The 27293-nt window shown below is 38.4% G+C and overlaps 1 protein-coding gene across 3 annotated transcripts in view; it reads left to right on the top strand.

Annotated features, from left to right (window-relative positions):
* Positions 1-27293, top strand: part of CREBBP (CREB binding lysine acetyltransferase) — a 98519-nt gene that overhangs the window by 63757 nt on the left and 7469 nt on the right. For 2 of the 3 annotated variants that reach the window (XM_075719292.1, XM_075719291.1), the window contains 16 exons: positions 264-452; positions 1929-2345; positions 2974-3153; positions 3383-3569; positions 8626-8744; positions 8878-9117; positions 9615-9703; positions 15227-15307; positions 16060-16116; positions 17355-17432; positions 17913-17980; positions 22059-22209; positions 23062-23208; positions 23649-23762; positions 24209-24374; positions 25795-25962. In XM_075719292.1, coding sequence (XP_075575407.1) covers positions 264-452; positions 1929-2345; positions 2974-3153; positions 3383-3569; positions 8626-8744; positions 8878-9117; positions 9615-9703; positions 15227-15307; positions 16060-16116; positions 17355-17432; positions 17913-17980; positions 22059-22209; positions 23062-23208; positions 23649-23762; positions 24209-24374; positions 25795-25962 — 2451 coding nt within the window. Of the gene's footprint in view, positions 1-263; positions 453-1925; positions 2346-2973; positions 3154-3382; positions 3570-8625; positions 8745-8877; positions 9118-9614; positions 9704-15226; positions 15308-16059; positions 16117-17354; positions 17433-17912; positions 17981-22058; positions 22210-23061; positions 23209-23648; positions 23763-24208; positions 24375-25794; positions 25963-27293 lie in introns of all 3 variants that reach the window. The other variant, XM_075719290.1, reaches the window with a different exon arrangement.

Raw genomic sequence — 27293 nt, 5'->3', positions numbered from 1 at the left:
CTCAGAGAACAAAACGGGGTTTTAACACTCTAGTAGAGTTTTGAATATTACCTCTTTAAAAATAACTTCCTCATGAATACTGTGGAACAAATGCTAAAGTTATGTGCATATGCTGACTTGCATTTGGTTTACTGAAGCTGGTTTTCTTTTTTGGGGGGGGGAGGTTTGTCCTATCTTTTGGTCAGTTACGTTGAGGGTATTTTCCTTTGTCTTGCTACATAATACTAAATGGTAATATCTTTAATTTGTGTGTTAATTTTTAGATGGCAATGTCTCCCTCCCGAATGCCTCAACCACAGAACATGATGGGAGCTCATTCCAATAACATGATGGGTCAGGCTCCTACCCAGAACCAATTCCTGCCCCAGAATCAGTTTCCAGCATCCAGTGGGGCTATGAATGTGAACAATGTGGGCATGGGTCAATCGACAGCCCAGGCTGGGGTGGCACAGGTAAGATGTATTTTCTAATGCTTGAGTTATTTACTGTTAATTATTTTGTTCTAATTTGTGTCATTTATGTATGTTTGTTTACTTATGTTTATATATCCATTGTTTATTGTACTCGCCCTGACTTTGGGGGATCTTGGGTTACCTCTGCCTTCTTCATAAGCCTTTACATAACCTATCTACATATGCTAAGGGGGAGGCAACGTGCTGATGAGATTTTTAGGGAAGTATCAGAAGTTAGTTTATGGGACGTTTATGAGCATATGCTTTTGTCTTTGTGTGGACCTTAGTAGCTAATTAAATCAAGAGTTACGATAAAGTGGTTGGGGAAGATCTCTTAAAGTTTGTTTTAACCTCTCTACTTCTGAAAAGAAAGTTGGGGTTTTTCTGTAACATTTTTCTGTTACAGTAGTGGTCAGTGAAGTAGCAGCTGTGCTTATGGTGCCAAAGTATATGCTTTTCCAAAGGGAGAGGCTTGTTTTTTAACTCAGAGTCCAAGTAATTTAGGTTAGTTGAGACCTCCAGAGTTCTCTAGTCCAGCCCCATCCTCAAATGAGAGCTAATTTACATCAGGTTATGAAGAGCTCTGTCAAGTCAAGTTTGGAATATGTTCAGGATGGAGCATCTACAGTTTCTTGGGCCCTGGCTCAGTTGTTTGACCGCCTTTGTGGTGAACATTTTTTTCCTAATGCATTTAGTTCAATAAAACTGACTGTGTATAGGCAATATAGAAGCATGTTTTAAATTTGAAACCTCGTCTGCAGGAAACTATTAATTGATTGAGATTTCTAAGAGTACGAGGTATATCTGAGGATAGAGCATTCTTTTTTATGACTAGTTATCTGATGCAATCTTTAGTAAAATGTATCATTTAAAAGTCTGTGCACATCCAGAATTCTTTATTGTTGCTGCTCTGAAAAACAAATCCACAATTTTCTTAAGCATCTAGAGTAGTCTAATTAGAATTTAAAAAAAAACCAAAATACAACCAACCAAACAAAAAACCCTCTTAAGTCTTGCACTGTGCAATGAGGCAGGCATTAAATGTGTTGATCTGTCTTCTAAAGCAGGGCTGCTCTAGAGTCCTGGCCTAAAATGTGTATTTGCTCGAAACCGTTTTGTATGCAAAGTCTGACCTTTGCCCAGCTAACGGCATGATTTAGAGATTGTCTGCCTGGGGGTTTCTGTGTTACTCGGAGATCGTGAGGATTCCTTCTCTGTGCCAGTAGAATTAATGTAAAAAGATGTGCATGGCACATCTAGGTCTAGGAGCAAGGTCTTTCACTAAGAGCTGATGAAGATGATTAGAGAAATCAGAGCATAGTCATTTGCAATAGCAGCATTTGTTTATAGCTGATCTCATGTTTAGAATTAGAGTATTCTGTTAAAGATGACTTCAGTGCTGTGATTTAAAGGATAACTGTGATTCCCAGCGTTTTGGGAGTCACATGTCTTTAAAACAATCTCTCTCTGTAGCAGGGGCAGGTTCCCAGTGCTGCTCTTCCCAACTCCATGAACATGCTAGGACCGCAGAGTGGGCAGTTACCATGTCCACCAGTGACCCAGCCCCCTCTACATCAGAGTACACCTCCTGTGTCTACTGCTGCTGGGATGCCACCTATTCAGCACCAAACACCAACTGGAATGACTCCTCCTCAGCCAGCAGCACCCACTCAGCCTTCGACACCGGTCTCATCTTCAGGACAAACACCAACACCGACACCGGGTTCTGTTCCAAATGCAACACAGACACAAAGCACACCTACAGGGCAGACTGCGGCACAGGCTCAAGTCACACCGCAACCTCAGACCCCAGTTCAACCCCAGTCTGTGCCAACCCCACAGCCATCGCAGCAACAGCCAACATCTGTGCAGGCACAGCCACCTGGCACTCCAGTAAGTACCAGCTAGTTGCATTTTCCTTGTGTAGTAGCATTCCACGAGAGTTCTCACTATGTATAGCACCATGTCATGAATGTATAGAGCCCATAGTTGTCAATAGTAGCTTCTCCTTTAGACCAAAGGGTTCATTATAGAGACGTGTAAAAATGTGTGTGTTCAGATGTTCTCAGCATTGTTTGAAGGAGGGGGGTGTATTGAATGACTTTGAACTGCTCAAAGTAAAAATGGCAGCGGTGTGCAGAAAGATGAGGCATAACAGGCCTAATACTATATGTGGCCTTAATCAGAATCAGTCTTTTTTGATCATGAAATTTGCATAAATTTTTTCTTTTAAGCTTTAGTCAGGATGAATGCACATGTCAAGGAATGTACAGTGTTTTACTGGGCAGGTGTTTTCTCTGTAAAAGAAGCCTCTTTGGGGCAGAATTCTTCCTCGGCTTCTCCTCTGTAAAGCAGAGTTACTAAATGGGTTACATCGAAACTTGGCTACAGTGAGCTCCTGTATCCATGTTCTGCACTGTTTTAGAATATCATCTCATGTCTCTTTTGTGCTGTTCATTTTTAGTAAAGGAAAATATTTCTATATATGCAGTGTCTTTCTTTTGTACTGTTTTTACAACAGCTATCCCAGGCAGCAGCTAGTATTGATAACAGGGTCCCCACCCCTGCCTCAGTTGCTAGTGCTGATACGAATTCCCAGCAACTAGGACCAGATGCACCAATGCTAGAAAGCAAATCAGAAGTTAAAACTGAAGAAACTGAGCCAGAGACTAGTGAGACACAAGTGGAAGCTAAGACTGAGGTAAATGAGATTCTATACAGCTTAACTGAAAGCAGTGATAGATATAAAAGCACTTAATGATGTGTCTGAATTGGTGAGCTAAGGGGCGAGAGGAGGGTAGTTACTGGAAAGTAACTGTCCTGAGGAAAGCCATGGATGGAGAGTGCTTTGACAATCTCAAACTAATATTTTGATGACTGGAGTTTGGGTCATAGATGTAACAGTACCTCTCATTGCATCCTTTCTTAAGGTGGAGGAGGATTTACAAGGATCTTCACAAACAAAAGAAGAAACAGATGGAACAGAACTGAAACAGGAGCCAATGGAAATAGAAGAAAAGAAGCCTGAAATAAAAGTAGATGCTAAAGAGGAAGAGGAGAGCGGCACTAATGGAACCACTTCACAATCCACATCGCCATCTCAGCCCCGCAAAAAAAGTAAGTGTATGAAAACTGAGTTTTTTCTTGTGTACTTTATTGTTCTAGGATTTGTTTTCCACAGTCTCAGCTCCTGCTGGGAGGTCTGTTTTGCACAGGTATGCCAGCACATGGAGCTCTAGGAGATCCATACTTTGTGTAATTTATTTTTGAAAGTAGCATTCCTTTAATGTTATATTAATCACAGGTGAGCATGTCATTGTGCTCTTGATCCCAGCAGTTTTCTCACAGCTTCCAGTTTCTGCCCAGAAGGACAAAGGCAGTTAAGGTAGTGACTGCTGGAGAAATTATATACATAAATCTCTCGCTGTACATCTTGGCCAGTGCTCTTTCAGGGGACCTTAGTGTAGATAGAGTGCTCTCAGTAACCAAGAATATCCATTGATTTGCTTTTCTGTTAGAGGCTGCACACGCCACCTTCGTACTGAGTTTTAGCCTTCACTTCTCTGAGAATCGGGCGCTTGAATTCCTCTTCTGCATCTGTGTTCCTCCAAGGCTGATCTGCTGCAATAGCCTTAAACTTTGAAGTCCTGTGTAGTTTTCAGTGTAGTGTTCATTTGAAAGCTTTCTTCTCAGAAATAGTTAGGTCAGTAGTCTCTTAATCAACAGTGTTAGCATAGATTTAGGTGTGACTGTATCTGTATACTGTATATTTTTCCAAAAGGTAGCTTGATGGCATTATAGATCTTGAATGGTCTTGCATACATGATTGCATGCCTTGAGTTAGTAAGAAATTAATAATAAGATTCTTAAAGAAAACAGGCAAGAAGAAATTACTCCATTTGTAGTGCAGGCTTTGTGGGAGCCTGCAAGATAAGTTTTTGGACTCAAAAATGTTAGCTGTTTAGAGACCTTAGCATCCTGTTTTTTAAGATGATGTTTTCTGTGCTTAGTTTTTAGGTTTTGACCAAAGCTAAGCTTTCAGCTTGCTGCAAATGTCAAAGAAGGGAGAGTGATGATCCATTTCATTACTTTTTTCTTCTTCCCTTGCAAAGGAAACTGCATATAACTACATTAAGAGAATATTATGGGTGCATGCCTTCCAGAATATGATCAAGAAACCACAAAGTTTTAAAGTTTGTGCAGCTTGAATCTTGATCTCTTGTATATGCTTTGGGTTGCATTTAATTACTAAACATAATCTTTTTATAATAAAGCACTATGAAACAGATTTCCTGTAGATTGTATTTTCAGTTTGTAGCACAGTGGGCCAGCCAAATGAGTGTGCTGCAGAAATAACTGGCAGAGCCTATTTCGAACAAAATGTAACATAGGGAGTGGAAAGCTTATTAGCATTTATAAACCAGTTCTGTTCCCAGTGGAAAGAATCAATGCTGCTTGTTAGGAGCATGCTTGCAAGTAAATCGAGGCAAGTGGTTGAAAGGGGAAGGTTCTTGCAGAATTAGTCCGTGGAAGGAGCTGCACTGTTGTTCTGATTCAGTCTGGGTTACTACCTATTTCCAATACCTCATTTAGTAACGCAGTTTTATCTTAGAAATATTGTCACTAAGCAACTGTACAGTATAATGCATGTGCAGCATAGGCAGGTACAACAGCGTATACAATTTTAAATGGTGACATTTTCTCGCCAAGTAGTTTGTCCGACTTTAATAGAACGTTTGTATTAAAATGCTAAATAAACCAAGAGGTATTCGAGAGCAAATACTGTGAAGTGAGCTTAAGGGTTATAAGGTATTTTAAAACTACTTATGAGACTCATCTTGGAGTTTTTCATGGGTTACAAAAGTATTGGAAACTCTTCTTCCTTCCCGTGCGGCCAGATTCCTGAGGTGCACCCCACAGTAACCTGCGATGTAACAGATACATCCTGCAGCTACTAAGGGGAAGGCTCGCAATTGGAAGTGTCATGGAATGTGTGCTGTTAAGATAACCTAGCAAGTTGTAGCCTGATACCTTAATGTTTGAAAAGATTCATCTGGACCCTAAAGGAGCATTTTTCTGGGTACAAGTGGCTTATGTTGTGGAGTTGGAATCTCATCTGTTTGTACCACCCATCCAGGTGTACTGAACACCATCAGCCTGGCTGTGGTCACCTCGTATAACTACACTGTAACCTGACTTAAGTGATGGGAAATACTGTATGGGCTAGAGCACAGACCAAGATAATACTGCTGAGATACTGGTCTGCTCAATTCACTTACATGTGAATTTTTTGTAGTTTAGCTTTTTTGGAGAATTGCAGACGCCCCTTCAGCAAGCTTTTCTTCCTCATCAAGGTTTTGCCTTTATAAATGAGGGAACCAAATGCATCCAAATTCAGGGTTTGTTTTGGTTTTGCTTTTTTTCTGCAAATCTCATGTAAGCAAGAAAGGAAGGGTTTTGGTTCGTTGCCTCTTCCCTTGCAGTCTTCTCAAAAGAAACAGTAGAATACTCATTGGGGTTGCTCCTGTCTCCTCCTCTTGTTGTAGATGGATGCCTTAGTTTGACCTTCAAGATTAGTTTTACTGGTTTCTTCCCTTCTTTGTAAAACATAGTAATGCAAAACCTGCAAGGGCTTGGGGCGGGGGGGGCGGTGTATTCAGGTGTATTGTACTTACTGTTTTGAAGATATCTCCCTCCTCCTTTACACAAATTTTCTCCTTGGTAATCATAAGCAGGATTTCCTCTGTTTGAAAGAAATAAAAATTTTAAAAGGTAAAAAAGGTAGCATTATACTCTTCTCTGGCAGATAATAATACATCATCATGATTCAGGCGAAGATCCCATTTTCTTTTTACCACCCACGCATCCAAGACAAAATGGGATAACTGGATGCCAGCTCCTTACAAAGATCTTCTAGCTACCAGAGGAGAACCAACCGCATTTAATTGTAGAAAAGGGGGAGAGGGGAGAACATAAACTTTCTTGTAAAATCTGTGTATAGGGAGATCCTATGATCAAATGTTCTGTTATTAGTTGTATTCCCTAGAGGCAGAGCAGCTTTTTTACTGCTAAAGATGAAGGTAACTTTTCTTCACCTTTTTAGGTGAAGTCATAAATCAAAATAACTGGATTTTTATTTTTATTTTTTCAAACTTCAAAATGAAAGTAGGTTGTAAATTTATCAGCAGAGATAATTAGGCTTTAAGAAACTGGACGAAAGTTGTGCTGAATCTCTGTAGTTTGCGTTTAAATTAACATTGGATTTATTTTGAAAGATACTCCAGGTTAGTGGTATGTTGTTATAGGGGTCGGTGCAGGGAAAATTCTAAAAACAATGTCAAGCAGGTGGCCAGAATAGATTATTAAAAGGTGCTTTTTGAGCTTTAAATTTCATTAAATGAAATAATTCAGATTATCAGGTTATGAATTCCCTGAGCCAGAGAAAGATGCTTCCAGAAGCAATACAGAACACTTTTTCTCCTGAATGGAATTTGGTATTTCCTTCTCTTCTCAAGAATTCCATAATATAATTTAGTAGTTGTTTATAAAACTTTGAGAGTATATGGTAGGGTTCCTTTCATAACAAAATGCCTGCATATATGGTATCCATAAATACTGAAGAGAATTGCCATTTTATCGGGACTGAGATTGTGGCAACAGCTGAAATTATCATCAAGTTGCATTCATCGTAACAACAAATACAGGCCTCCTTGGCTCAAATCTTGGTTTTAATCTGGTGTGTCTGAGTTCAGTAGTAGCAGCGTGAGATCTTGATGTATCTGTAAGGCAAGTCCTTGCAGAAGCCTTTCTGGCAGCTTGCTCAGTCCTTTGCCATGATTTAGGTGACTTGGGTGGTATCTTGCCTGTTGTGTACATGAGCGGCAATCTTCTCTCCAGTTAGAGGCAGTGCACTCAAACAGTCTTACAATTTTCGTCCTGACTAACAATTTCCAGGAGCTGCAGTATCTCCAAATGGCTAAAAAAAATTGAGAATTTAACGCTTCAGAAATTTTTTGAGTAGTGTCAACTTAATTTCTTGCCTTGCTTTATTTTTGTGTGTAATTTTGGTGAGTGTAGTTGAGATGAAAAGACTTCCTCTCAGAAATATCACCCAAATGAAAAAGGGGGGGGAAAAAAAAAAAAAAAACTTTGTAAAAATCATAGATCTTTAACTAGAAGTCCCCAAAAGCAATTTCTATCTTTACCAAAATACCATTTGAGTGACAAAAGCAATGATCAGCCTCAAAGGGGTCACTGTAGCCCTGTTGATTTAAATGCTTTCAACAGAACTCCTAATTGCTCCCTTTTATTGGTATCGTTCTCGTTTCAGCCAGGTAGATAAATATTAGATGCCATCCAGCTTTCCTTAGTTGTCTCTTTTTTTCTAAATAATAGGCATTCTTCCCTATTTAAAGACTCTGTTCCTAAGGAAATAAATGTAATTACACTCCTGAGATGTTCAAAGAGCTCTCCAAGTTATCATTATTTTTCAGAAAATGCATTGCCTTTCTTGTCCTTGTCATCCACTATTGAAAGAAACATGGCTGTTGCCATGCCGCTGTTGCCAAGTGGTTGTAATGATGCATATAAATCTGGAAGTATTAACACTTTCAAAATCAATTAACAGCCCATCAGACCAGGACTATTTGTATACTATGGCCAGAAAATTCCTGTGCCAGCTATCAAGACATCTGGTTACTCTCTGTAGAGCTGGCCCTTCGGCCCTGTCCACTATAGTGTTTTTTTGCTAGAAGAATCTTGGCTTGGAAATAGCAAACAAGGTTAGAAGGGAGGGAGAGGAAGCTATGCTTAGTCTCTTCTCTGAAGAGCTAAGGCTCATCCATGTTGAAGTGATTGAATTAATTTGGTTCTGGATAAGTTCTGGTTTTTTTAATGCTCTAGAATATGTGTTGTTTTGGGCTACAGTTGTTCTTATCTCCTTGTTCTGAGGATATCACCTGCTGTGATTTGGGTAAACATAGAGGCTGTGCAGTAGCCCCTTGATAGTAAGCTTTGCCTCTGATCTGATCAGCTATGCAGATGAGGAAATCCCTCTTAAGAATTTTTTTTTTTATGTTAACATAAGGTTTTTGGGGTTTTTTTTTTTTAGGGGAGTCAAGAGGTTAGGAAACCTGGAAGGAAATTTGCTAACCTTTCTGACTTTCATTAACAGTTTTCAAACCTGAGGAGCTGCGCCAGGCTCTCATGCCTACCCTTGAAGCCTTGTACCGGCAGGACCCAGAGTCTCTACCTTTTAGACAGCCTGTGGATCCCCAGCTTTTAGGGATTCCGGTGAGTTGGCATTAAAAAAATAGAAAATGCTTTTGTATTTTGTCTTTGCTCATATAAACATTTCATCTTTTCTGTACAACATAGTGTGAACAGTTGACATCTTAAAAATAAAGGGTTTTGTGTGTGTTTGAAGGACTACTTCGACATTGTGAAGAATCCTATGGATCTTTCAACCATTAAACGTAAATTGGATACTGGGCAGTACCAAGAACCGTGGCAATACGTGGACGATGTTTGGCTAATGTTTAACAATGCCTGGCTTTACAATCGCAAGACTTCCAGGGTCTATAAGTTTTGCACTAAACTTGCGGAGGTGTTTGAACAAGAAATTGATCCTGTTATGCAATCACTCGGCTACTGTTGTGGGCGCAAGGTATGTATTCCAGGATGCAGTTGTATTCTTCCAAAGAGCTTAGCTTGATTAATCAGGTAAAACATATGCTTTGTATACTCTTTTTTTTAAACATTGAAACATTGAATGAAAGGTTTGGTAAAAGTTTGGCTTTATTATAAGCATGCTGAGGGCTAAAAAAGGTAGATATCATCCTTCTTGCTGCTATTCTATTATTATCGTTGTATTTTTCTCCCTCAGAGAGCACCTTTTTTGGTCATAAGTATATTAAAATACTTCGCTCGTTTCCTGTGTCTGTTGCAATAAAGTAGGTGGTTAGAGGGTCAGCTGTTTATCTTATATAGTTAATAATTGTAATTTAATTAAGAGAACTGTGCTAATACATTTACAATAGCTTGGAAAAGTATGATAAACAAAGCAATGTATTATGATATCTGTAAGCATCAGGTTTGCCTAATACATACTTGATTAACATAAGATTACATTTTAAAGATTCCTTTCTCACTGTTGTTTTGCAGTATGAGTTTTCTCCACAGACCTTGTGCTGCTACGGCAAGCAGTTGTGTACTATTCCTCGTGATGCTGCCTATTACAGTTACCAGAATAGGTAAGTCCTTGACTTTGGTGGGTTTTTTTCCTTATTCAGGAAGTGAGATCCTTTGAGTTCTCTGCACATACGGAGGAGGAGGAGGATTATTAACTTTTTCTTCCCTGTGTCAGCTAAGTCAGGAGAAAGTTATTTTTATATCTTTTCATGCTGTCCTTTTGCAGGTGACCCTTTAGTTTCCTGTACTACAGCTTGATACACACTGTACTTAAGTGCTTGCTATTAGCTAGGGTGCACCACGCACCAGTTAAGTGGAAGTGAAGTTGTCCATGTTTTCTGCAAAATTTGTAGCAGGGCTTGCTGGAGGGAGAAGGACAGAACTGCAAAAAGGCACTGAGAAATCATGTTACCTTGTTCAGGGAGAATTGTAAAAATATGCAGGTTTGTTTTCAAATTAGCATCAGAATTTGCAAAGTAAAGGATACAGTGATTGATTGCAAGACTTATGTTCTCTCTTCCTAGTTAGTACTTAATTCTATTTAAATTACCTTTGAATTAGCATTGAAAACTACCCAGAGACTCCATGAGAAGCTATGAAAACCATAGTTTCTATTATTTTAAAATTATTATTAGCATTTGGTGTTTGTATGATTATTAAAAAATTGTTATATTAATTTTCCATTTAATGCTTAAATCAACAGTGCTATTATAACAAAGCAAACTTAGAACTTGGCTTTGGTTTTGGTTTTGGTTTGTTAGATGTGTGTTGTGTCCCGTCCCCCCCAAAAATGCAAAACATAAATGGACTACAACACAAACTTCCCTTTCCCTGTTCAAAACAAAGTTATGAATTGCCTTTGAATTCAAAGTTGTGAATAGGCTTGGCAGTCTGTAAGTCTTGCCAACTTTGAAGTGCACAGCAGGCAGTTGTCTAACTGAAGTTACAGAACTAATTCAGACAGTCAGTGCTTGCATTTAGTCTTTCTTAGGGCAATCCCTACATCATCAAACATGTTGTAAGATGGTGCAAGACTGTTGTGTACCACCTAGCTGAAGCCATACAGTGTGGGAGATGAAAACGTGTTGTCTTACATTGCATGTTGGGTCTTAGGTGGCCTTTGTGAGGCAGATGGTATTGATGCAGAGGAATGTAAATTCACAAGCTTTTGTAAAAGGTTTTATAAAGCCACTGTGAACTCCAAAAAGAGTCAGTCTAAAGAGAAATAAAGTAATTAAAATGCATTTAAAGAGATAGTACTTCACTACTGGAAGTGGGGAAAAAAATAACCCTTAAATACCAACTCTGTGTGGTAGAATTTCAAATACTTTTCATATTATGCAACCACGTAGTACTGTATTTGAAAAAAATAGCAACTTCAAAAAGTGAAGAAGGGGTCATTTATCTTCAGTTATACTTTTCCTATTTCAGTTAGTATTAAATAATTTGGATTACTTGGTGGAAGGCAGTGCTGGTTGCTAGCAAGAAGTACGGGGTTGATGGGGCAGTGGGTTCCTCTGGACTCAGTGATGCAATATTTCAATTTCTTACCTGTTGTAAATGTGATAGTCCATTTACATTGCGTTTAGTCTAAAAGGGTAGTAGTAAAAGGGAGGTGATTCGTGGATTTTGTTCATCCAGATGTCTTGAGAAAGGGTTGGGATTTTGGAATTTGGGGTGGTTTTGAGTTGGGAGAGGTTCTATTTCAGTCCAACTAAATGGAGTGATGAATGGGGTTTTGGGTTGGGTGTTTTAACAAAATATTTCTGAAGATCAATCACCATATTTTTAAGTGTGCATTTGGACTATCAGAGCATAGAAAGCCCTTATTCATCAGCTGTATGGCTCTAAAACAGTCAAATTAACTGTTTCCTGTGACAGTGATCTTCAAATCTTAGGTTTTTCTTAACTGAGTAGCAAATTAGTGAAAAACACATTCTATGGTTCCAGCAGATGTTTAATTGGTCAAATGTTCTTGACTTTCTCCATTTACAGAACAGAAAAAATTGGACATACTTAAAGTCCAGCATATCACGTAACTAAAGTACAATATTTAGACACCATTGAATAAACGAACCTTGGCACTACAGTTCAATGAATAAAAGTTAGTTATTTGGTATAGAACTGTTTGGCTTCCATAATAAGGCAGAAGTTTAGGTTAAAGTGTTCAGAAAATATACTTCATGTGTGAATATCCAGTTGAGAAAACTGATTGGTATTTCATATCAGTACTAGTATCCAATTACTAAATTAGAATTTCCTTTGAATGCACTTAATTACAGTTGGACATTGACCTGTTAATGCAGAGATTGAGCATTTTCTGGACTTTGGTGTTGAACCATAATGTTACTATTTGATAAATGGGAATTGGTCACCTGAACAGTCTGCATTTGAAAAGCTTTTCATTTTTGATGTATTGCAATAAGTACATTCTTTGGATTTTCTATGACTGTTATAACTAGAATATTGTATGCTTTCTATGGGTTTTGTTGAGTATTTGTAGTGACATGCAAAAGTGAATTACAAGCAAGCCTCCATTTCTGAGGGTCCATATTCATAATAACTTCTAGCTGTTGTTTCACCTTGGTTATTTTATGGACAATTGTTCATGATCTTTAGGTGATTCATTTTCACTGTATTTCAGTTTTTCTTTCCTCATTTTAATATCATGGATTAAGGCTTGACTCTTGCTAGCGTTAGGGTTCAGTTCTGCAGCATGTGAAATCCTGTGCTCCATTTTGGATCTAAGGATTGCTGGAGCACGTGCTTAACATGCTGCCGAACCAAAGGGCTCATCCCTGTGAGACTGAGCTTCCCGCAGCCGCAGTGTGAACAGAGGGTGAAATGTCGGTGCTGGTAGAGCTAGTTAGATTTCTGCGGTGTAACTTAAATCCAGTATCGAAGGCAGCCTTGTTGCTCAGTTTCATGAGTGCTTTGAAAGCCTGTGAATTATTCTGAAAATGGATCAGAATTAACCTTTTCTGGGATTGTTTAAATGTAGCAAAGTATTAATAGGAGCCTTGACCATGGATTTTTCTGGCTACACACTCCAGTGTTTGGGTCCTTCTGTGTTTCAGTCCTTCCCAATCCAACTCCTAAAATGAGCATCCTTGTTAGTAAGGAAAATAATTGCTGGGGTTTTTTAACTGAAGAAAAATTTAAAGAAGCACATTATAGAAAAAAAGGATATGGACAATGAGTAAAAGGATATAAAATTCTGAACCTGTTATGTTTGGGGTTTTTATTAAAAAAATGATTAGACAATACTGTATCAGTTTAGGGGTATGGGATGAGGGGCAAGTGAAGTCAGTGTAAATGAGATGTGCAGTGTCAGTATCTACTCCTGAAATAATCTTGTAATGTTGCTCTGTAGTAACCACAAAATATTTATCATTCCCAATGATTACAAATTAATGGAATTTTTTTTTTTTTTTCCTGGCCTTGTTCTGTTGCATTATCAGCTCCAAAAGCCTTGATTTTTCTTTGGGAGGGCAATGTGTTTAATCGTAGTTGAGCTGACCCGGGAGAAGAGAAGTCACTTGCAGTTTAACTTGTGGTAGGCTGGCAAGCAGCCCTCTGGGCAGGGAGCGTGGCATTTTAGCTCACGTGGTTGCTACCAAAGTTGCAGCTGCCCTGCTGGTAAGATGATTATGGAGATATGTCGGTATGGGCTGTATTAGCTGGAATAAAACATACCTTTTTCCTCTTTGTGTCCATTGCATGGTATAGGGGAGTATTCAGTGTGCTGCTGCATTTAAGTGGTTCTTGGCTAGCAGAGTAGCTCTTGAAGCCTGAGCCAGCTGGCAGAGTTTGCAGAAGTTTTCAGGCTCTTGTAAATTATGCTATGGTTACATGGACCTGGCTCCAGCCGGGGGAGGACGCAGATTGCTTTGCAGAACGTCTTTCCCCGATTCATCAGCCGCTGCTGAAGGACCTGTTCCCACTTGCTTCCGCTGTTTCACAAGCATGTAGAAAACATGTAGTGGAGGTGTGATGGCCACTGTGTGTCACAGGAGGAAATTCTGATCCATACATTTCAATAAGTGCCTATAAATGGCTTTTGTTGTCTCCAGGAAAGCACAGCCTTGGAGATCTGTCACCTGGATTACAGTAGTTTAAGTGTATGAGTATATATTTGAAGGGGCAAGCTGCCATATTTATTAATCTCCATCCCTTAAGTTGTTGGTTCATTGTGACATGGAGTCTCGTTTGATGCCTTTATACTTACCATTCTTACAGTTCTAGTGTTTGAGTACTAAAACTGCATTTTACTGTGCTGCCATTGCTGCTTACACTCTCTCACTCTTGTTCCTCCATAAAGCTCCTTTATTTTGATGATCCTTTGTGGCCTTCCTGCATTTTACAGCTGTGGCCTCTATTTGTTACCTTTGTTCATGTGTGAATTCATATCCTTTCCAAACATTTAGCCTCCTTTTTTTTTTCTTTTTCTTTTTTTCTTTTTTTTTTTTAAAATGACCCTGACAACTTTGGTTCCAGTTCATCTGAAACAAACAAACAAAAAAACCCACCAAAAAAAAAAACACCCCACAAATCTGTGTAACTTAGACTTTTTTTTTTTTTTTTTCAAATGCAGATTGTATTTTCGTAGAGTTGTATTCCAATTTACTCAGCTTGGTTTGTTAAACTGCAGTATTGGTTTTGCTGAGTATAACTTGGATTGGCTCTTGGTCTGGTGACCACAAATTGTACCTAGCCTCATACTCAATTTGTAAAGCTTAACTCCACATCTTTAATGTACCTGATAAATATATTGTATGTATGTACAATATTTAATGTTGTTCACATATATACATATATTGTACTTATAGATAAATGGCTGGAAACTCTGACCCATAATTGCATTTCTGTTAAATGTTTGTCTAGAGTATGGATTTGGTTTCATTTATGTTAAATAAAATTAGCTGAGCAATTGGTCACATTTAATCTTATAGTGAAATAACTTTTAAATTTAATATTTTTATAGATTTTTTTTTAATAGCAAGTGTTCTGCTTTTACAGTTTTTACTGACAATCAGTAAATGCTTTCACCATATTTTCTCATTACTTAAATCTGTAATAAATGTGTTCTTAAAGCTTTTTGACAGGCTGTTTATTTAACCAAAGGAAACTCGATCAGTCGCAAGCCTGGAATCAAAGAGAATTTTTTCTTAAGTAATGCAAATCAAATCCAAATTCTTAAATTTGAAGTCTATACAAACGTAGCGCTTGGTAGCTACTTCATTAATCCTCCCCAAATTTTGAATTTGACACCTGACGACTAGTTAGTAATGTATAAAATGAGACCGAATGCTAATCTGTGCTTTGCCTTGGCTTTCTGCTCTGTGTTGTCTTGGTGTTTGCGTCTTACCTCTTATGTCTGTGCTGTTTGTTCCCTCCCCTGTTCTCTAATCCTGCCCTCCCCTCCCCTCTGTTCCTCCTCATTGTCCACACTGACCCATCAATCAACCAACAACGCCCCCCCTTTCGTCGTGGTGATCTGCCCTGCTCTGGTTGGTGGCTCCGTGCTTGGGTGGCTGTATGTTGTGCTGGACCAGTTCACCCAAATATGGCCTTCTTGCTGACAGGTATCACTTCTGTGAGAAGTGTTTCACTGAAATCCAGGGGGAGAATGTCACCCTGGGTGATGACCCTTCCCAGCCTCAAACGTAAGTTGCTTCCTTTCTTCTGCATGCCGCCTTTTTAATTAGGAGGGATGATGTGTAGTCCTGATCCGCCCTGTGGCTGGTGGTGGTGTTCGTGACGAAATGCCTACTTTCTCATTAATAGGAGATTTTTACAGGAACAGCTGATTAACAGTTGTTACTGTGTTGGGTCTGTTAGTCTGCCCAACAATGTCACTTGTGTCTGATTGCACTACTCAGGAGCTGCTTGTAGACTGGTTGCAGGGGGTGGCAGACACTAGATAATGTGGTTGGAGGGGGGGAGTGGAAGCTATGTCAACAAATGTCACTAATCCGTTACCTTTTCAAATGAAAGACTTTGGCTAGTCCTGATATCTCATGTTTTGAAGTGCAGCTTTTGTTTATGAAACCAGTGGCTTGGCTTTAACCTGATCAGAAAATAAGATGCTCTAAGATTTGAGGAATACAGGCTGTTTGGAAGGTGGCTGCTTTACTGACGATAGCTTCCCTTATTCTTAATGATTTTAAAATTATGTGTGTACTTCGGTATCTCTTACTTTGCTTTTAATTTACAGAGAAAGTGAAATAGGGGAAATATTTTCTGTAGCTTAAAATTAAATGAAATTAATTGCCTTCACTGAATAGAAAATAAATACTGATATGCTTGCTTCCAACTTGAGGTTTGCTCATTTGCTGCAGTTCAGAAAAGCATGATATTGTCTCAGCCTCTGATATGAAGGTACTACTGAGTTTTCATATTAACTCTTTGTCTCTAGAACCATCTCTAAAGATCAGTTTGAAAAGAAGAAAAATGATACACTAGATCCAGAGCCGTAAGTACCAGGCCGTTGTTTTTCTTAAGATAATCTCATCACTTTCACTTGTCCTTTAGCCAGCAGTTCAGAAATTAGGCAGTAAATAAAGAAGTCTTCCTTTTTCCCCCCATCTCTGCCCAAACAGGCTGCAGAATGTTTGTAGCACATCCTAAGAACTTGATGTCTACCAGTGGTATCCAAGAGGAAAATGTGAGCCTGTTTTAATGGCAGTTTCTAGTTCTGTTTAGTTGGGTAATTCCTAAGGTGTGTTCTGCAAGGCACTGCATAACTGGCTGAAAATGGCCCTCTGTCATACAGAGCCTTTCACACCAAGCCCTGAGTACCTATGGGGGATATCTGCATTCTCCTCTTCTGGTTTAGCTGGACTTCTAAGATGTTTTTCTCTTCACCCAAGTGCCTCATTCACTGAAAGAGCCATCCTCCTTCCTTGTGTATATTACCCTCAGGAAGTTCAGTAAAAGCAAAGCTGAACATTTCTTTAGCAGCACTGTGCTACTTTTCCTACTGTCCTTAACTAGCTGAAATGAGATTTTTATCTTACTGCTACTTTGTTCTCTCTGAGTTTGATATGTAATACATTTTGATTCCTTTTCTCATATTTTCAAATACTAAATAGAGCTCCTACCCCAGACCTTTAAAGGCAGACTGCTGAGGTATACCCCAGTGCATTTGGCTTCATAACCAATATTGCAGTCTTGACTGGGAAAAATTCTAATGGTTTTCCCATCCAAAAATGAATTTTGATGTATTAATTTCACCAAAAAAATAAAAAGACTACAGCAGACCCATGCAGGCAATGACAAGCTAATACATGTTTTCTTGGCACAGTGATTCACAAATTACTATACATTTACAGTAAGTTGAGCAACCATTTTAGTCAGTTTGTGCTTGTTGCAACAATTGAAAATTAAATCTCTGGAGGTATTGTTGAGCAGAATTCTTTGAAGCTGGGAAAACTCGGAACTCTGCTTAGAAAAGGATCCAGAAAAGATGTGCATGAAAGCCCATTTCACATTTTTAAACTACTATGTTTTAATCTCTCTAATTTGGACATGAGATTGACTAATGTATATCTGAAGCTACTCTAATGGTCTTTTTAAACTGGCATGTAAATTGGGCCTGCCGAAGTTGATTTAGTTCTTAGCAGAGGGTTGAAGAGTCCTTCTTTCCTGCTGAATTCTGGAAAATTACCTGCCTAACAACAAAAGTGATTGGTTGCTGTTTTTTCTTCTCAGGTTTGTTGACTGCAAAGAGTGTGGTCGGAAGATGCACCAGATTTGTGTATTACATTATGATATTATTTGGCCTTCAGGGTAAGATTTTTGTTAGTTTTTACCCCTTGTACAGCAAGACCAATGTAGTTTATATAATTAAGACTTTCTGCCTTTGTTCTTTAATATGCAGTCACTGCCTTTTAAGAACTGAGTATGAAAGGACAAAGCATTTCTAAATAAAGTATGTTTTTTGGTGTTTGGGGTCTCATGTCAGTATATTCAGGTGAAAATGTGCATGCAACCAACTTGTTCATATACACAGATTTCTGTGGTTTCTTTCTAACTACTTAAACAATGGAAGCTGGTTGGAGGTAAGTTTGTATACTACAGAACACAAATGCAGGTCTAACTCCTTGGATTAAACCAGCTTTAAGTCCCTCGAAAATTGAGAGATACAAGCTGTTCAAATCCAGAGAAAAATCTATTGTACTCTGACATTTACATTAGGGGTTCAAACATTGGGTTAAGCTAGGCAATAGTGGTTTATGCTAAGTCTTTGGCAATTTTTTTTCTCAATAGGTTTGTCTGTGATAATTGTCTGAAGAAAACTGGTAGAACACGCAAAGAAAACAAATTCAGTGCTAAAAGTGAGTTTGATATTTCTATTTTTATCTTCAACTTTCATCTTCTCCTTGGCACCCCTAATAGCTTTTTTGATCGAGACTTTCTGTTGTCATGATAGACAGTACAGGAACATTTGCAAAATGGGCAATAGTGTGGCCCAAGGCTTTAGTAGCTGTCGGAATTTTAATCAACATTTTAAAGATCTGCTCTTTTTGTGTTTGGTCAGTCTTAATGCTGCTTGAGGTATTTGGCATCTATGTCCTTATTTTTCTAAGATTCAAAAAAAAGGGGGGGGGGAGCAGAACAGGAGAAACATAAGGCTGCATGCACTTTACTGGCTATATTTAGATATGTTTCCATGTAGTGTTGGAAATATAGTAAATTACTGTCACCTCTGTGCCCTTCAAATAACATGTAATAACAAGTTGTACTGCATTTCAGGTGTGCTGTGGTAGTGCCAAGTACTAATGTATTTTAAGAGCTTTTCTTGCTTCTAGAGTGGACTGTGGTGTAAGAACTGGCTGCTGGAATAAGTAATCAATTGTACTACATGTCTCAATTTTTGTGGGAGTAACCATTGTCATAATCTCATTGAAATGTGCACTAAAGAAAGTGCCAAAAGCTGCCAGGTCAAGTTGTCGCAGTCTCCTTAGCAATCCTTATACAGGTGTTCTTTGCATGCATTTAATATCAGAGAACATAATTTGATAACTTTTACTCATACACCTTTGGGGGGAAAGGGAAGAGTAGGGGCTAGCATTGGAAATGCAGTGTCAGTGGCATAGAGTAGAAAAATAAAGTGGGTGTAGAAACCAAGAGGGTGATTCAGACACTTGAACCAGTAGAATTTGCAGGTACACGTGATTCCTCCCTTGTTCTTCTTTGGTCTTGGGAAGTTCTGGGCATTACTTTGTCATACTGTGACTTTGCAAGCCTGAATCTTCCAAATTGTAATAAAGGAGTGGTTTTGTATTAAATGTAACTTCTTGATAACTTTGTGCGTGGTTGATTGCATAATAAGAGATCTGAAGGGGGATAATTTGGAGATGACAATGCTGTATGACACATATTAGGTTACAGTAGTCAAAACGGTCTCTGGAGTAACCTGACGCATGCAAGATAGTATTGCTAAAAAGCTTAAAATTAGTCTCATTAAAGGCAGATTAAAATTGTAAGAGGACATTAATAAAATGATGAAATAAAAATGTAGTTTTTAGATAACCATTTTAAATAGATATCTATTCTATTATATGCTGCCTTTACAGTATATATTGATGTAAATTGTCTTAAGTATGTGATTCCTTGGATGTCTGCAGTTGTTCTGTGATGTTGCTTAAGGTTTGAGTAACCTTTAAGCGTTTAGTTTAAGGTAACCGTTCTGTTCTTTGGGGATCTGGACAGGGAAATAATGGTGCTTTTTTCCTTTACATTGATCTCCTTTTCCTTCTCCTTTCCCTGCTGTTTGGCTATCTTGTTTTCTTTTTCCCATGATGATTTGAGTCCTGCTGCCAGCTGTAATCCGCTGGTGGACTCAGCTCTTGAGATCAGTTTTCTTTAACAGTGCTCTAGTGGAAACACAAGAACAGGGAAGGAAAGCCTGCTCTTGTTGTCAAAACCTTGGTCTTACTACTGACCTAAAAACAAACATGAGCAATGAAAGTTTGAAACATTAACATGTTTCCTCTCCGCTCACCCTCCCTCCCCATAAAAACCTTTACTTACTGAATTGCCATCAATATTTCCACAGTCACTCAAGCATGCTGGCACAACTGCTAATAATCAAGAGAGCATGTCCCTCAGCTGTTATGGTAACATTCATATTCCTAATGTATATTAAGTAAAATTAGTTGTCTTAAGCACATCACAAGTAAGTTGCATAAAGCTGACTGATGGCATGCCAAATGAAACCTATAAATCAGTGTACAGCTGGATTATGCTGTGAATTTCTTACCTTTTGAAGTATTTTTCTTACTGAGAAAATCTACAGATGTTACTTAATCAGTAGCTAATGCAGAGACATTCAAAGACAAAAGATATCCTAACAAATAAGTCACCCAAAGTAGTTTCCTGACAAAAACTCACAGTGAGCCGGAAGTCTGACTTTCTTCCTATCTGTCCAATTACTCATCCAGTAACAAATGTCTGGCCATTGCTACTGCAACAAAGCTGCTGTATTCAAGTGGCCTGAAAGCCTTCTGTGTTGTTACTGGTTTGGATGCCTTTTTTCAAGTTTGCGCTGCAGTTTTCATTGAGACCTGAGCTTTTATTGGAAGTACATATGTTAGAGGTGTCCAAGAACCAAAAGCTGGTTGCTTTCTAAAACAATTTGCACATCCTAATATATGAAAATATGTGGCTTTTAGATCCTTTCCTTACAGTGCATGTAATCTTAATGCTGCCTATTTCTTTTATCTTCTTATCTCATCTTTTTTTTGTTTTGTTTTTCAAGTCCTAATGCATTGCAGCATAAGGAAGGAAGCAGATATCCTTTGGTTGCTTAGCATTAGAAAGATGATAAAATGAAAACACAACAAGACAGCAGAGTTAACTAAAATGGCTTTCTAAAAATGTACCAACTCATTAGCTGAAATGGAGCCGTTTCTTTTTTTTTCTGTTTGTCTTTGGAGAAATCAACAAAACTAAAAAAATTCTTCAGAAAATATTTGTAAATTTTCATTAAAATTCTTTGAATTTCCTTTAAAATCAACCCCCTTCTATTATATATGGAAAGCCCAATATACTGTACTGGGCTGGGAAACACTGGAAAAGGCCAGTGTATTGGAATTGGTAAAGGGCATAGTGTATTTTTACTTTAACCTGCCTTTAAATTTAATTATTGGCTCCCAGGTAAATGATACTTAGACTGTGTTCTGCTGGTTATAATCTTGCTGGACAAGGGGACAGACTAAATGATGTAAAACAAGATTGCTGCATTTGGCAATTTCTATAAACTGACTGTAAAATAAAATTTTAAGTATATAAATCCCTTAGAAAGTGGGATCTTCCTTCGAGTATATGTGGCTTTTTTCCCCAGTATTGGAGCCTAAAATAATTTTTAGCATAGATCTTTCACTGCAGCATTCTGTATGCAGACTCAGTAGTCAGGAAGAAGAACCAACAGCCTTGTGTCAGTAGCCGAATAACAACTGAAAAATGAAGCAATGGAGGGCTGAAAATTAAATGCATTTTAGTAAAATGAACATCTGTAGATTGCACCATCACTTTGGAAGATACAGCAGATTGACTATAAAAATGAAGTAGAAATACAAGTTGGTAAAATAAATACAGTAGGATAAGAGAAATAATCTTAAATCATCAAGTCAAAGCAGCGTGCTACTTCTGTTTTCTTAATTCCAACCAAAATCTTCATCTTAATTTCTGTAATTTGTTGTGATTTGAGTTGAAAACCATCACATCCTGTAATAATACAAAAACAGCTATCCCCACAAAAGCTAATTGTAAATGTAAAGACCAAGAGAGGGGATCTGGACAGTATGTGGACTTGAACTTTTACAGACCTCTATCGCTGTGGAAGAACTATTTAAGCTTTATGTGCAGATTACTGTAACTGTTCAATCTAAAAGCTCTCTTGAAAAGAAAAGAGAAAGCAATGAAATCTCCATTGAAGTCAAAAGGCTTTTCATTTCTGTTGATTTGCTTTGCTTTGCTTGAAAAGGTGTGGCACTGAGCCAGATCTATAAAGTGATGTAATCTCTGTCAAACAGCCAGATAGTGTTTTTGTTAGGAGAAAACATTTGCAGTGTTCATAAAATAAGCCTGCAAATTTAAAAATGCTATGTAAAGCCTTCTTTGTTAGTTCACTTACTAAGTAATTTTCCCACTGTAGTGGTTTTAGCTTCCACGTTAGGGTATGAATGCTTAAGGCTTGAGTAAAAACGTGGATGGTTTTGCTTTTTATATTTTGGCTGCATAAATAAAAACATCGTATTTTCATATGGAGGTAAAACAAAGGGAAAAAAGCTGACTTCTATACAGAGAAGCAAGCTGAAAGACCTTACAAGCACAGTAATATCCTGAACTTAACAGTGGTTTCTCCAGTATTAACATTTCCATTGTCATGTTCTCCCCCTTCATTTCTAGGACTACAGACTACACGTTTAGGAAACCATTTGGAAGATAGAGTAAACAAATTTTTGCGGCGACAGAATCATCCTGAAGCTGGAGAGGTCTTTGTCAGAGTAGTAGCAAGTTCAGATAAGACAGTAGAAGTTAAACCAGGAATGAAATCCAGGTTAGTTCTATTAATTACAATAAATGCAATCTTGATTTTTTTTTTTTTAATTTTGAAGTCTCCCTGCATTAATATTGCAAAACCATGCCAATTTGCATCTTAATCCCTTTGCACATTTTTGAAACCTAGGTGTGAGTAAGATTATGAAACTTAAAAAAAGCAGTATGCAGTAAATGAACTCAGAGGAGGTGACAGTTGTATTTTGACTGTTTGGCGGGGTGGGTAGCAGGAACACCCTGGTTTTGGTTATAATACTATGACTTTGTATTACTAAATCTTGAGAGAGTCTGACCACATTTTGGTTAGCATTACAGAATTCATAGTTTAGTTTGGAACAGTTGCTGAGATTCTGTTCCTTACTGTTCCTTCATTTTGTTGTGTTTTTATAAATACTTTAGCTTTCAGAAGGTATTTGTTTCATTACAAATTAAAAGTTTAAAAGGTTTATTCTATGAAGTGTTTTGGTTTTAATTCATAAAGACAGTGTTTACCTGACAGCGCTTCATCATATGCATTAGGTTTTCTACTCTCCAACATATTTAAAGGCTTGTGATTTCTAGGGATGCTCTTGTACTCAATGCTTGCCTGTTCAGTCATACATTAACTATATAGAAACTGCCTTCCTGTGAGTTTTGTAGTAACAGATCTTGCATTGACAGGACTCCCTGTTTTAATACAGCTCTGATCTGACCCTATTTAACTTCTGCATAAATGTTTCTAATGGGTTAAAAGTAAGGTTAAAAAGAATTTCGTCATTCTAGTAGGATACTGGTATAATAATTGGCTTTTTGTCTTCCACCCCCCCCCCGTTCCTTCCTACCCCCCGTTCCTTCCTACCACCCTTTCCTTCAGATTTGTGGATTCTGGTGAGATGTCAGAATCTTTCCCTTACCGTACCAAAGCTCTGTTTGCATTTGAGGAGATAGATGGAGTAGATGTGTGCTTCTTTGGCATGCATGTACAGGAGTATGGCTCGGATTGCCCCCCTCCAAATACAAGGTACTCTTTCATTTCTATACTGGTGATGCATGCACAGAGAACATCTTGCTACATTCACTGGACAATTACTCTCAAATACAGAAGATTGGGAGATATGTTTCAATTCCGTGGCACAAATAAGTCCTACTGTATGACTGCAGATGACTTTGAAGGGGAAAACCAAATATCACAACAAAAGCATTACAATTTTTTTTATTCTATATTTAATTTTGCTTCTTGATGTATATTTCTGCTGCCTAAAAAAAAATGGTACCCATCTTTTGCTTTTGAGAACTGTTTATACCATGTTAAGATGCTTAAGTATGCATTGAAATGTCATCATTACTTTTTCTTTGTTCAGTATGGTTGTATATGTATCTAGTATAAAAGTCAGTTCTCGGTAGACAAAACAGACATTCAGCCATACATGATTTTCTGTCATTCTTCTTTCATTACTATAGGCGTGTGTACATATCATATCTAGATAGTATTCATTTCTTCCGCCCCCGTTGTCTCCGAACTGCAGTTTATCATGAAATCCTCATTGGATATTTGGAGTACGTGAAGAAACTTGGGTAAGTAAGATCTTTGTAAAGAAAGAAATCTTTTTTCTTAGCATTTTTTTATCCAGGATGCCAAGTAGCTTTTCACTTGGGATAGTCTCTCTTTCCTTTTGCCCTGTGAGATATGTGGAACACATGCCTCTTCTGCAGTGGAGAGAGAAATTTGGATTTTATCACTCAGGTGGTTTTTCTGTTGTAGGGTTCTCAAGCTGACAGCATATCATTCTTTTTATCAGAGATTCACTTGATGTTTAAGCTTCATTATTATATCCCAGACCTTTTTTTCATATCTTGTATAAATAGAGGTTATTGCCTCAGCATCTTTGTTACAAAGGAAAAAAAAGGGGGGGGGGGGGGGGGAGCCAGAGGTCTGAATTTGTATCTCAGATTGTCTGAGTTAATTTTAAGATGGTAGTCAAAATGGTTAAGATTTTTTTTTTCTTGTGTGTGAAACGCAGGTATGTGACAGGACACATCTGGGCCTGTCCCCCAAGTGAAGGAGATGACTATATTTTTCACTGCCATCCGCCTGATCAGAAAATACCCAAACCCAAACGTCTGCAAGAATGGTATAAGAAGATGCTGGACAAGGCTTTTGCTGAGAGAATCATTCATGACTACAAGGTTTGCTACTTTTTACTTCCTGAATTAATTTTATGGGCTTTTCATTTGAAGGTAGCTAATACTGTTTCACAATGCATGAAACTGTGGTAGAGTTGTACAAGGGTTTTTATTCTCAGCTAGTGTCTTAATTTACCTAAATTTTCTGGAGGTTCTGCCTTTCAGACTGAAAATTCCTTAGGTTTGGTTTCCGCATTAAGAGAAGTGTGCAAGAGCCTGCCATCGCATGCCTGTCTTTCACTGCAATCTTCTAGGCAAGGAAGTATGTAGCTTATTAAGGTTTATAGAAGTTGTTTGCTTCTGGTGATTCTGGAAGATCAGATGGAACACTGGACCCCACTAGTGTCAAATCAAAAAAAAAAACCAAACCTGCTTATAAAACAGCTTCTTCACTTGAAGAGAAAAAGGATATCGCACATGTACCCAAGGAAATAAGTTAAAGATGGCAAAGGTAGCATTTCCCACTCCTTACATGCTAAAATTTACAAGAATTTCTTAATGGTAGTGACAGTGCTGGAAAAAAATGGTGGTTTGCAAGTGACAGTTACTAAACGTCTGGAATAGAACAGTGTATAGCAAGCCTTGTCATCTGATCTGGCGTAGCAAAGAGCTAGAAAATCTGTGTCTCTCCTAATAAGGTGACCTTGAAATGAATCCAGAGAAGAAAATTGGCTAGTCTTGTATGTGCTTGTTAAACGCAATGCACTTAAAAACAACACCTTCAGAACAACTGTATAAAGTACCTGTTCCTTTTCAGAATACCTGTTCCTCTCAGTGGTCCCCAGTCTTTCTGGCCAGGTGGTCCACAGAGCTTCAGCCAGCAGTCAGCAAAGGACACAGGCTGTGCCCAGTCACCCTACCACAACCAGACTTTAATATTCCTGTGTATAATAGTTGGCCGGTGCCTTCAGTGTTTCTTCCTGGAGTTACCAGGCTTATTGTGCATATGATGCACAGCCCAGACACAGGCATTGAAGTGCTTACGTGCTTTCAAATTTGTAAGAAAAAGGGCTGGATGAGACGCACTTGCTGTCACTAGAACAGTTCTTGTCCAGGAGCAGCCTGGGAAAAGCTAAGTGGTGTAGGCTTCATTTTTAATTGGTGTAGTTACCAGGGATGGGTTTGGTATGTTTTTCAAGGGTATCTTATTCTCTCCCACCATGTCAGGAGCATGAACTGATTCTGTGATGGAGGTTCAGGAGAGCCTCAGCAGCTCTCTAAGATGAAACAGGGAGTGGGCTGTTATCAATATTGCCAGGCCAGTTCTTTGAGCTGCACCGAAAAAAGGAGACCTGCCAGGAGTGGGCTGTGGGCTGTAAGTGAGGCACAGCTGTTCAGTGTAGCACTGGATCAGGTCTCTGGTTCTCCTCTCTATCCTAAGTGGTCTTTATTTATTCTTGGTATTGTGTGATGTGCTTAACAGGACATCTTCAAACAAGCAACTGAGGACAGGCTGACAAGTGCCAAGGAGCTGCCTTACTTCGAAGGCGATTTCTGGCCAAATGTGTTGGAAGAAAGCATTAAGGAGTTGGAGCAGGAGGAGGAGGAAAGGAAAAAGGAAGAAAGCACTGCAGCTAGTGAAACAACAGAGGTGAGTTAACTTTATATGCTATATTTGCTTCTGGCTCACAAAGCTGACAGTTAATGCTTTAATAAATTAGAGAGTTCATGTCCAGTAAACTAGAAAAGAAGGTCATTCACATCAGATGTTAAATCAGGGTACCCTTTAACTGCATTTCTGGTTTTCTTGGATAACAAAAGTACTGATGGCTTGTTATTTTTTTAACAGAATCAGAAGTCAGTTATGTCAGTTCAGCATCTCTGTTCTCAGAGAAATGTGTTAAGCTACTTTTGGATTGCATCATGACTGCTACATTTGCTTGCAGTCATTTGGCTGAGCTTCTAGTTCACACCTTTGCAAATCACCTTTGGTATTTGTATTTTGAAAGGTGCTGCATTTTTCAAAGCTGAATTAAATTTTGCTGTTACTTAAGCAAAGGTACTTGTAGTCATTTGCTAGTAGGGGGCTGAAATTTAAAAGAATTTATTGCAAGTTTTCCATTGGTGTGAAACGATGGTCCTGGTGGTGGTGTTCCTTCACCAGCATTCTCTCCTTGTATATTAAAAAAAAAAAAAAAAAAACAACCCCAAACAAAAAACCACAACCCACTCACAACTTTCTCAGGGTCCTGGCCAGAATTTCATTATTCATTTTTATTTCTGTCTTGATTGTATCTGTATCTAAACGGTCTTAGCATTTTTATACTGTCCCTTCTACTTGTGATTTGCAGCAATGTGTTTTGAAAGTAAATAGAGTAGGAAAATCTGAAGTGTAGCAGATTGAGGTGGAACCAAAAACTTGTGACTGGGGAGGGACTGCATTCAACTTAATATAGTTTGTTGCTATGTTTTTTTATGGAACCATAGAGTTAATAGTTTCACCTTGTTCCTTCTGAATATGACTTTTAATATTGAAATATTTCAACAAACATAGCAGTGTAAAAGTAACTGAAAGACAAGGCTTGGAAGTTAAGTTGCAGTCCTTTTACTAACAGTATCAATTTCAATAAATCATAGCATGCCCTTCCAGTGAAAACACCAGTGTAAACGTCTACATCTAAGAGGGGGAAAAGGTGTTTTAAAAAGCCCAGAACAGCTAACTGTGAAACTCATGCAAGTTGTCTGCCTAAAGTGAGAAGATGCAGCCTTGGCTGTTAACATCCCTATGTTCCCACTTAATGCCATTGATGTCACTTGGGGTAGTGGAGGAACAAAATCTGCATCCCAGGTTGCTAAAGATGTCATCCAAGAATGCATCAAAAAAATGTAACAGTGTGGCCTTTGCCACTTGGCTCGGAAAAAGGAGTGAAATTAAAAGCATGAGAACTTCTCCAGTGCAGTCGCCTAAACTTGTGTCACTTT

The sequence above is a fragment of the Pelecanus crispus genome, chromosome 11, assembly GCF_030463565.1.
Source record: "Pelecanus crispus isolate bPelCri1 chromosome 11, bPelCri1.pri, whole genome shotgun sequence".
Lineage (NCBI taxonomy): Eukaryota > Metazoa > Chordata > Aves > Pelecaniformes > Pelecanidae > Pelecanus > Pelecanus crispus.
This window is presented reverse-complemented; position numbering and strand designations above follow the sequence as displayed.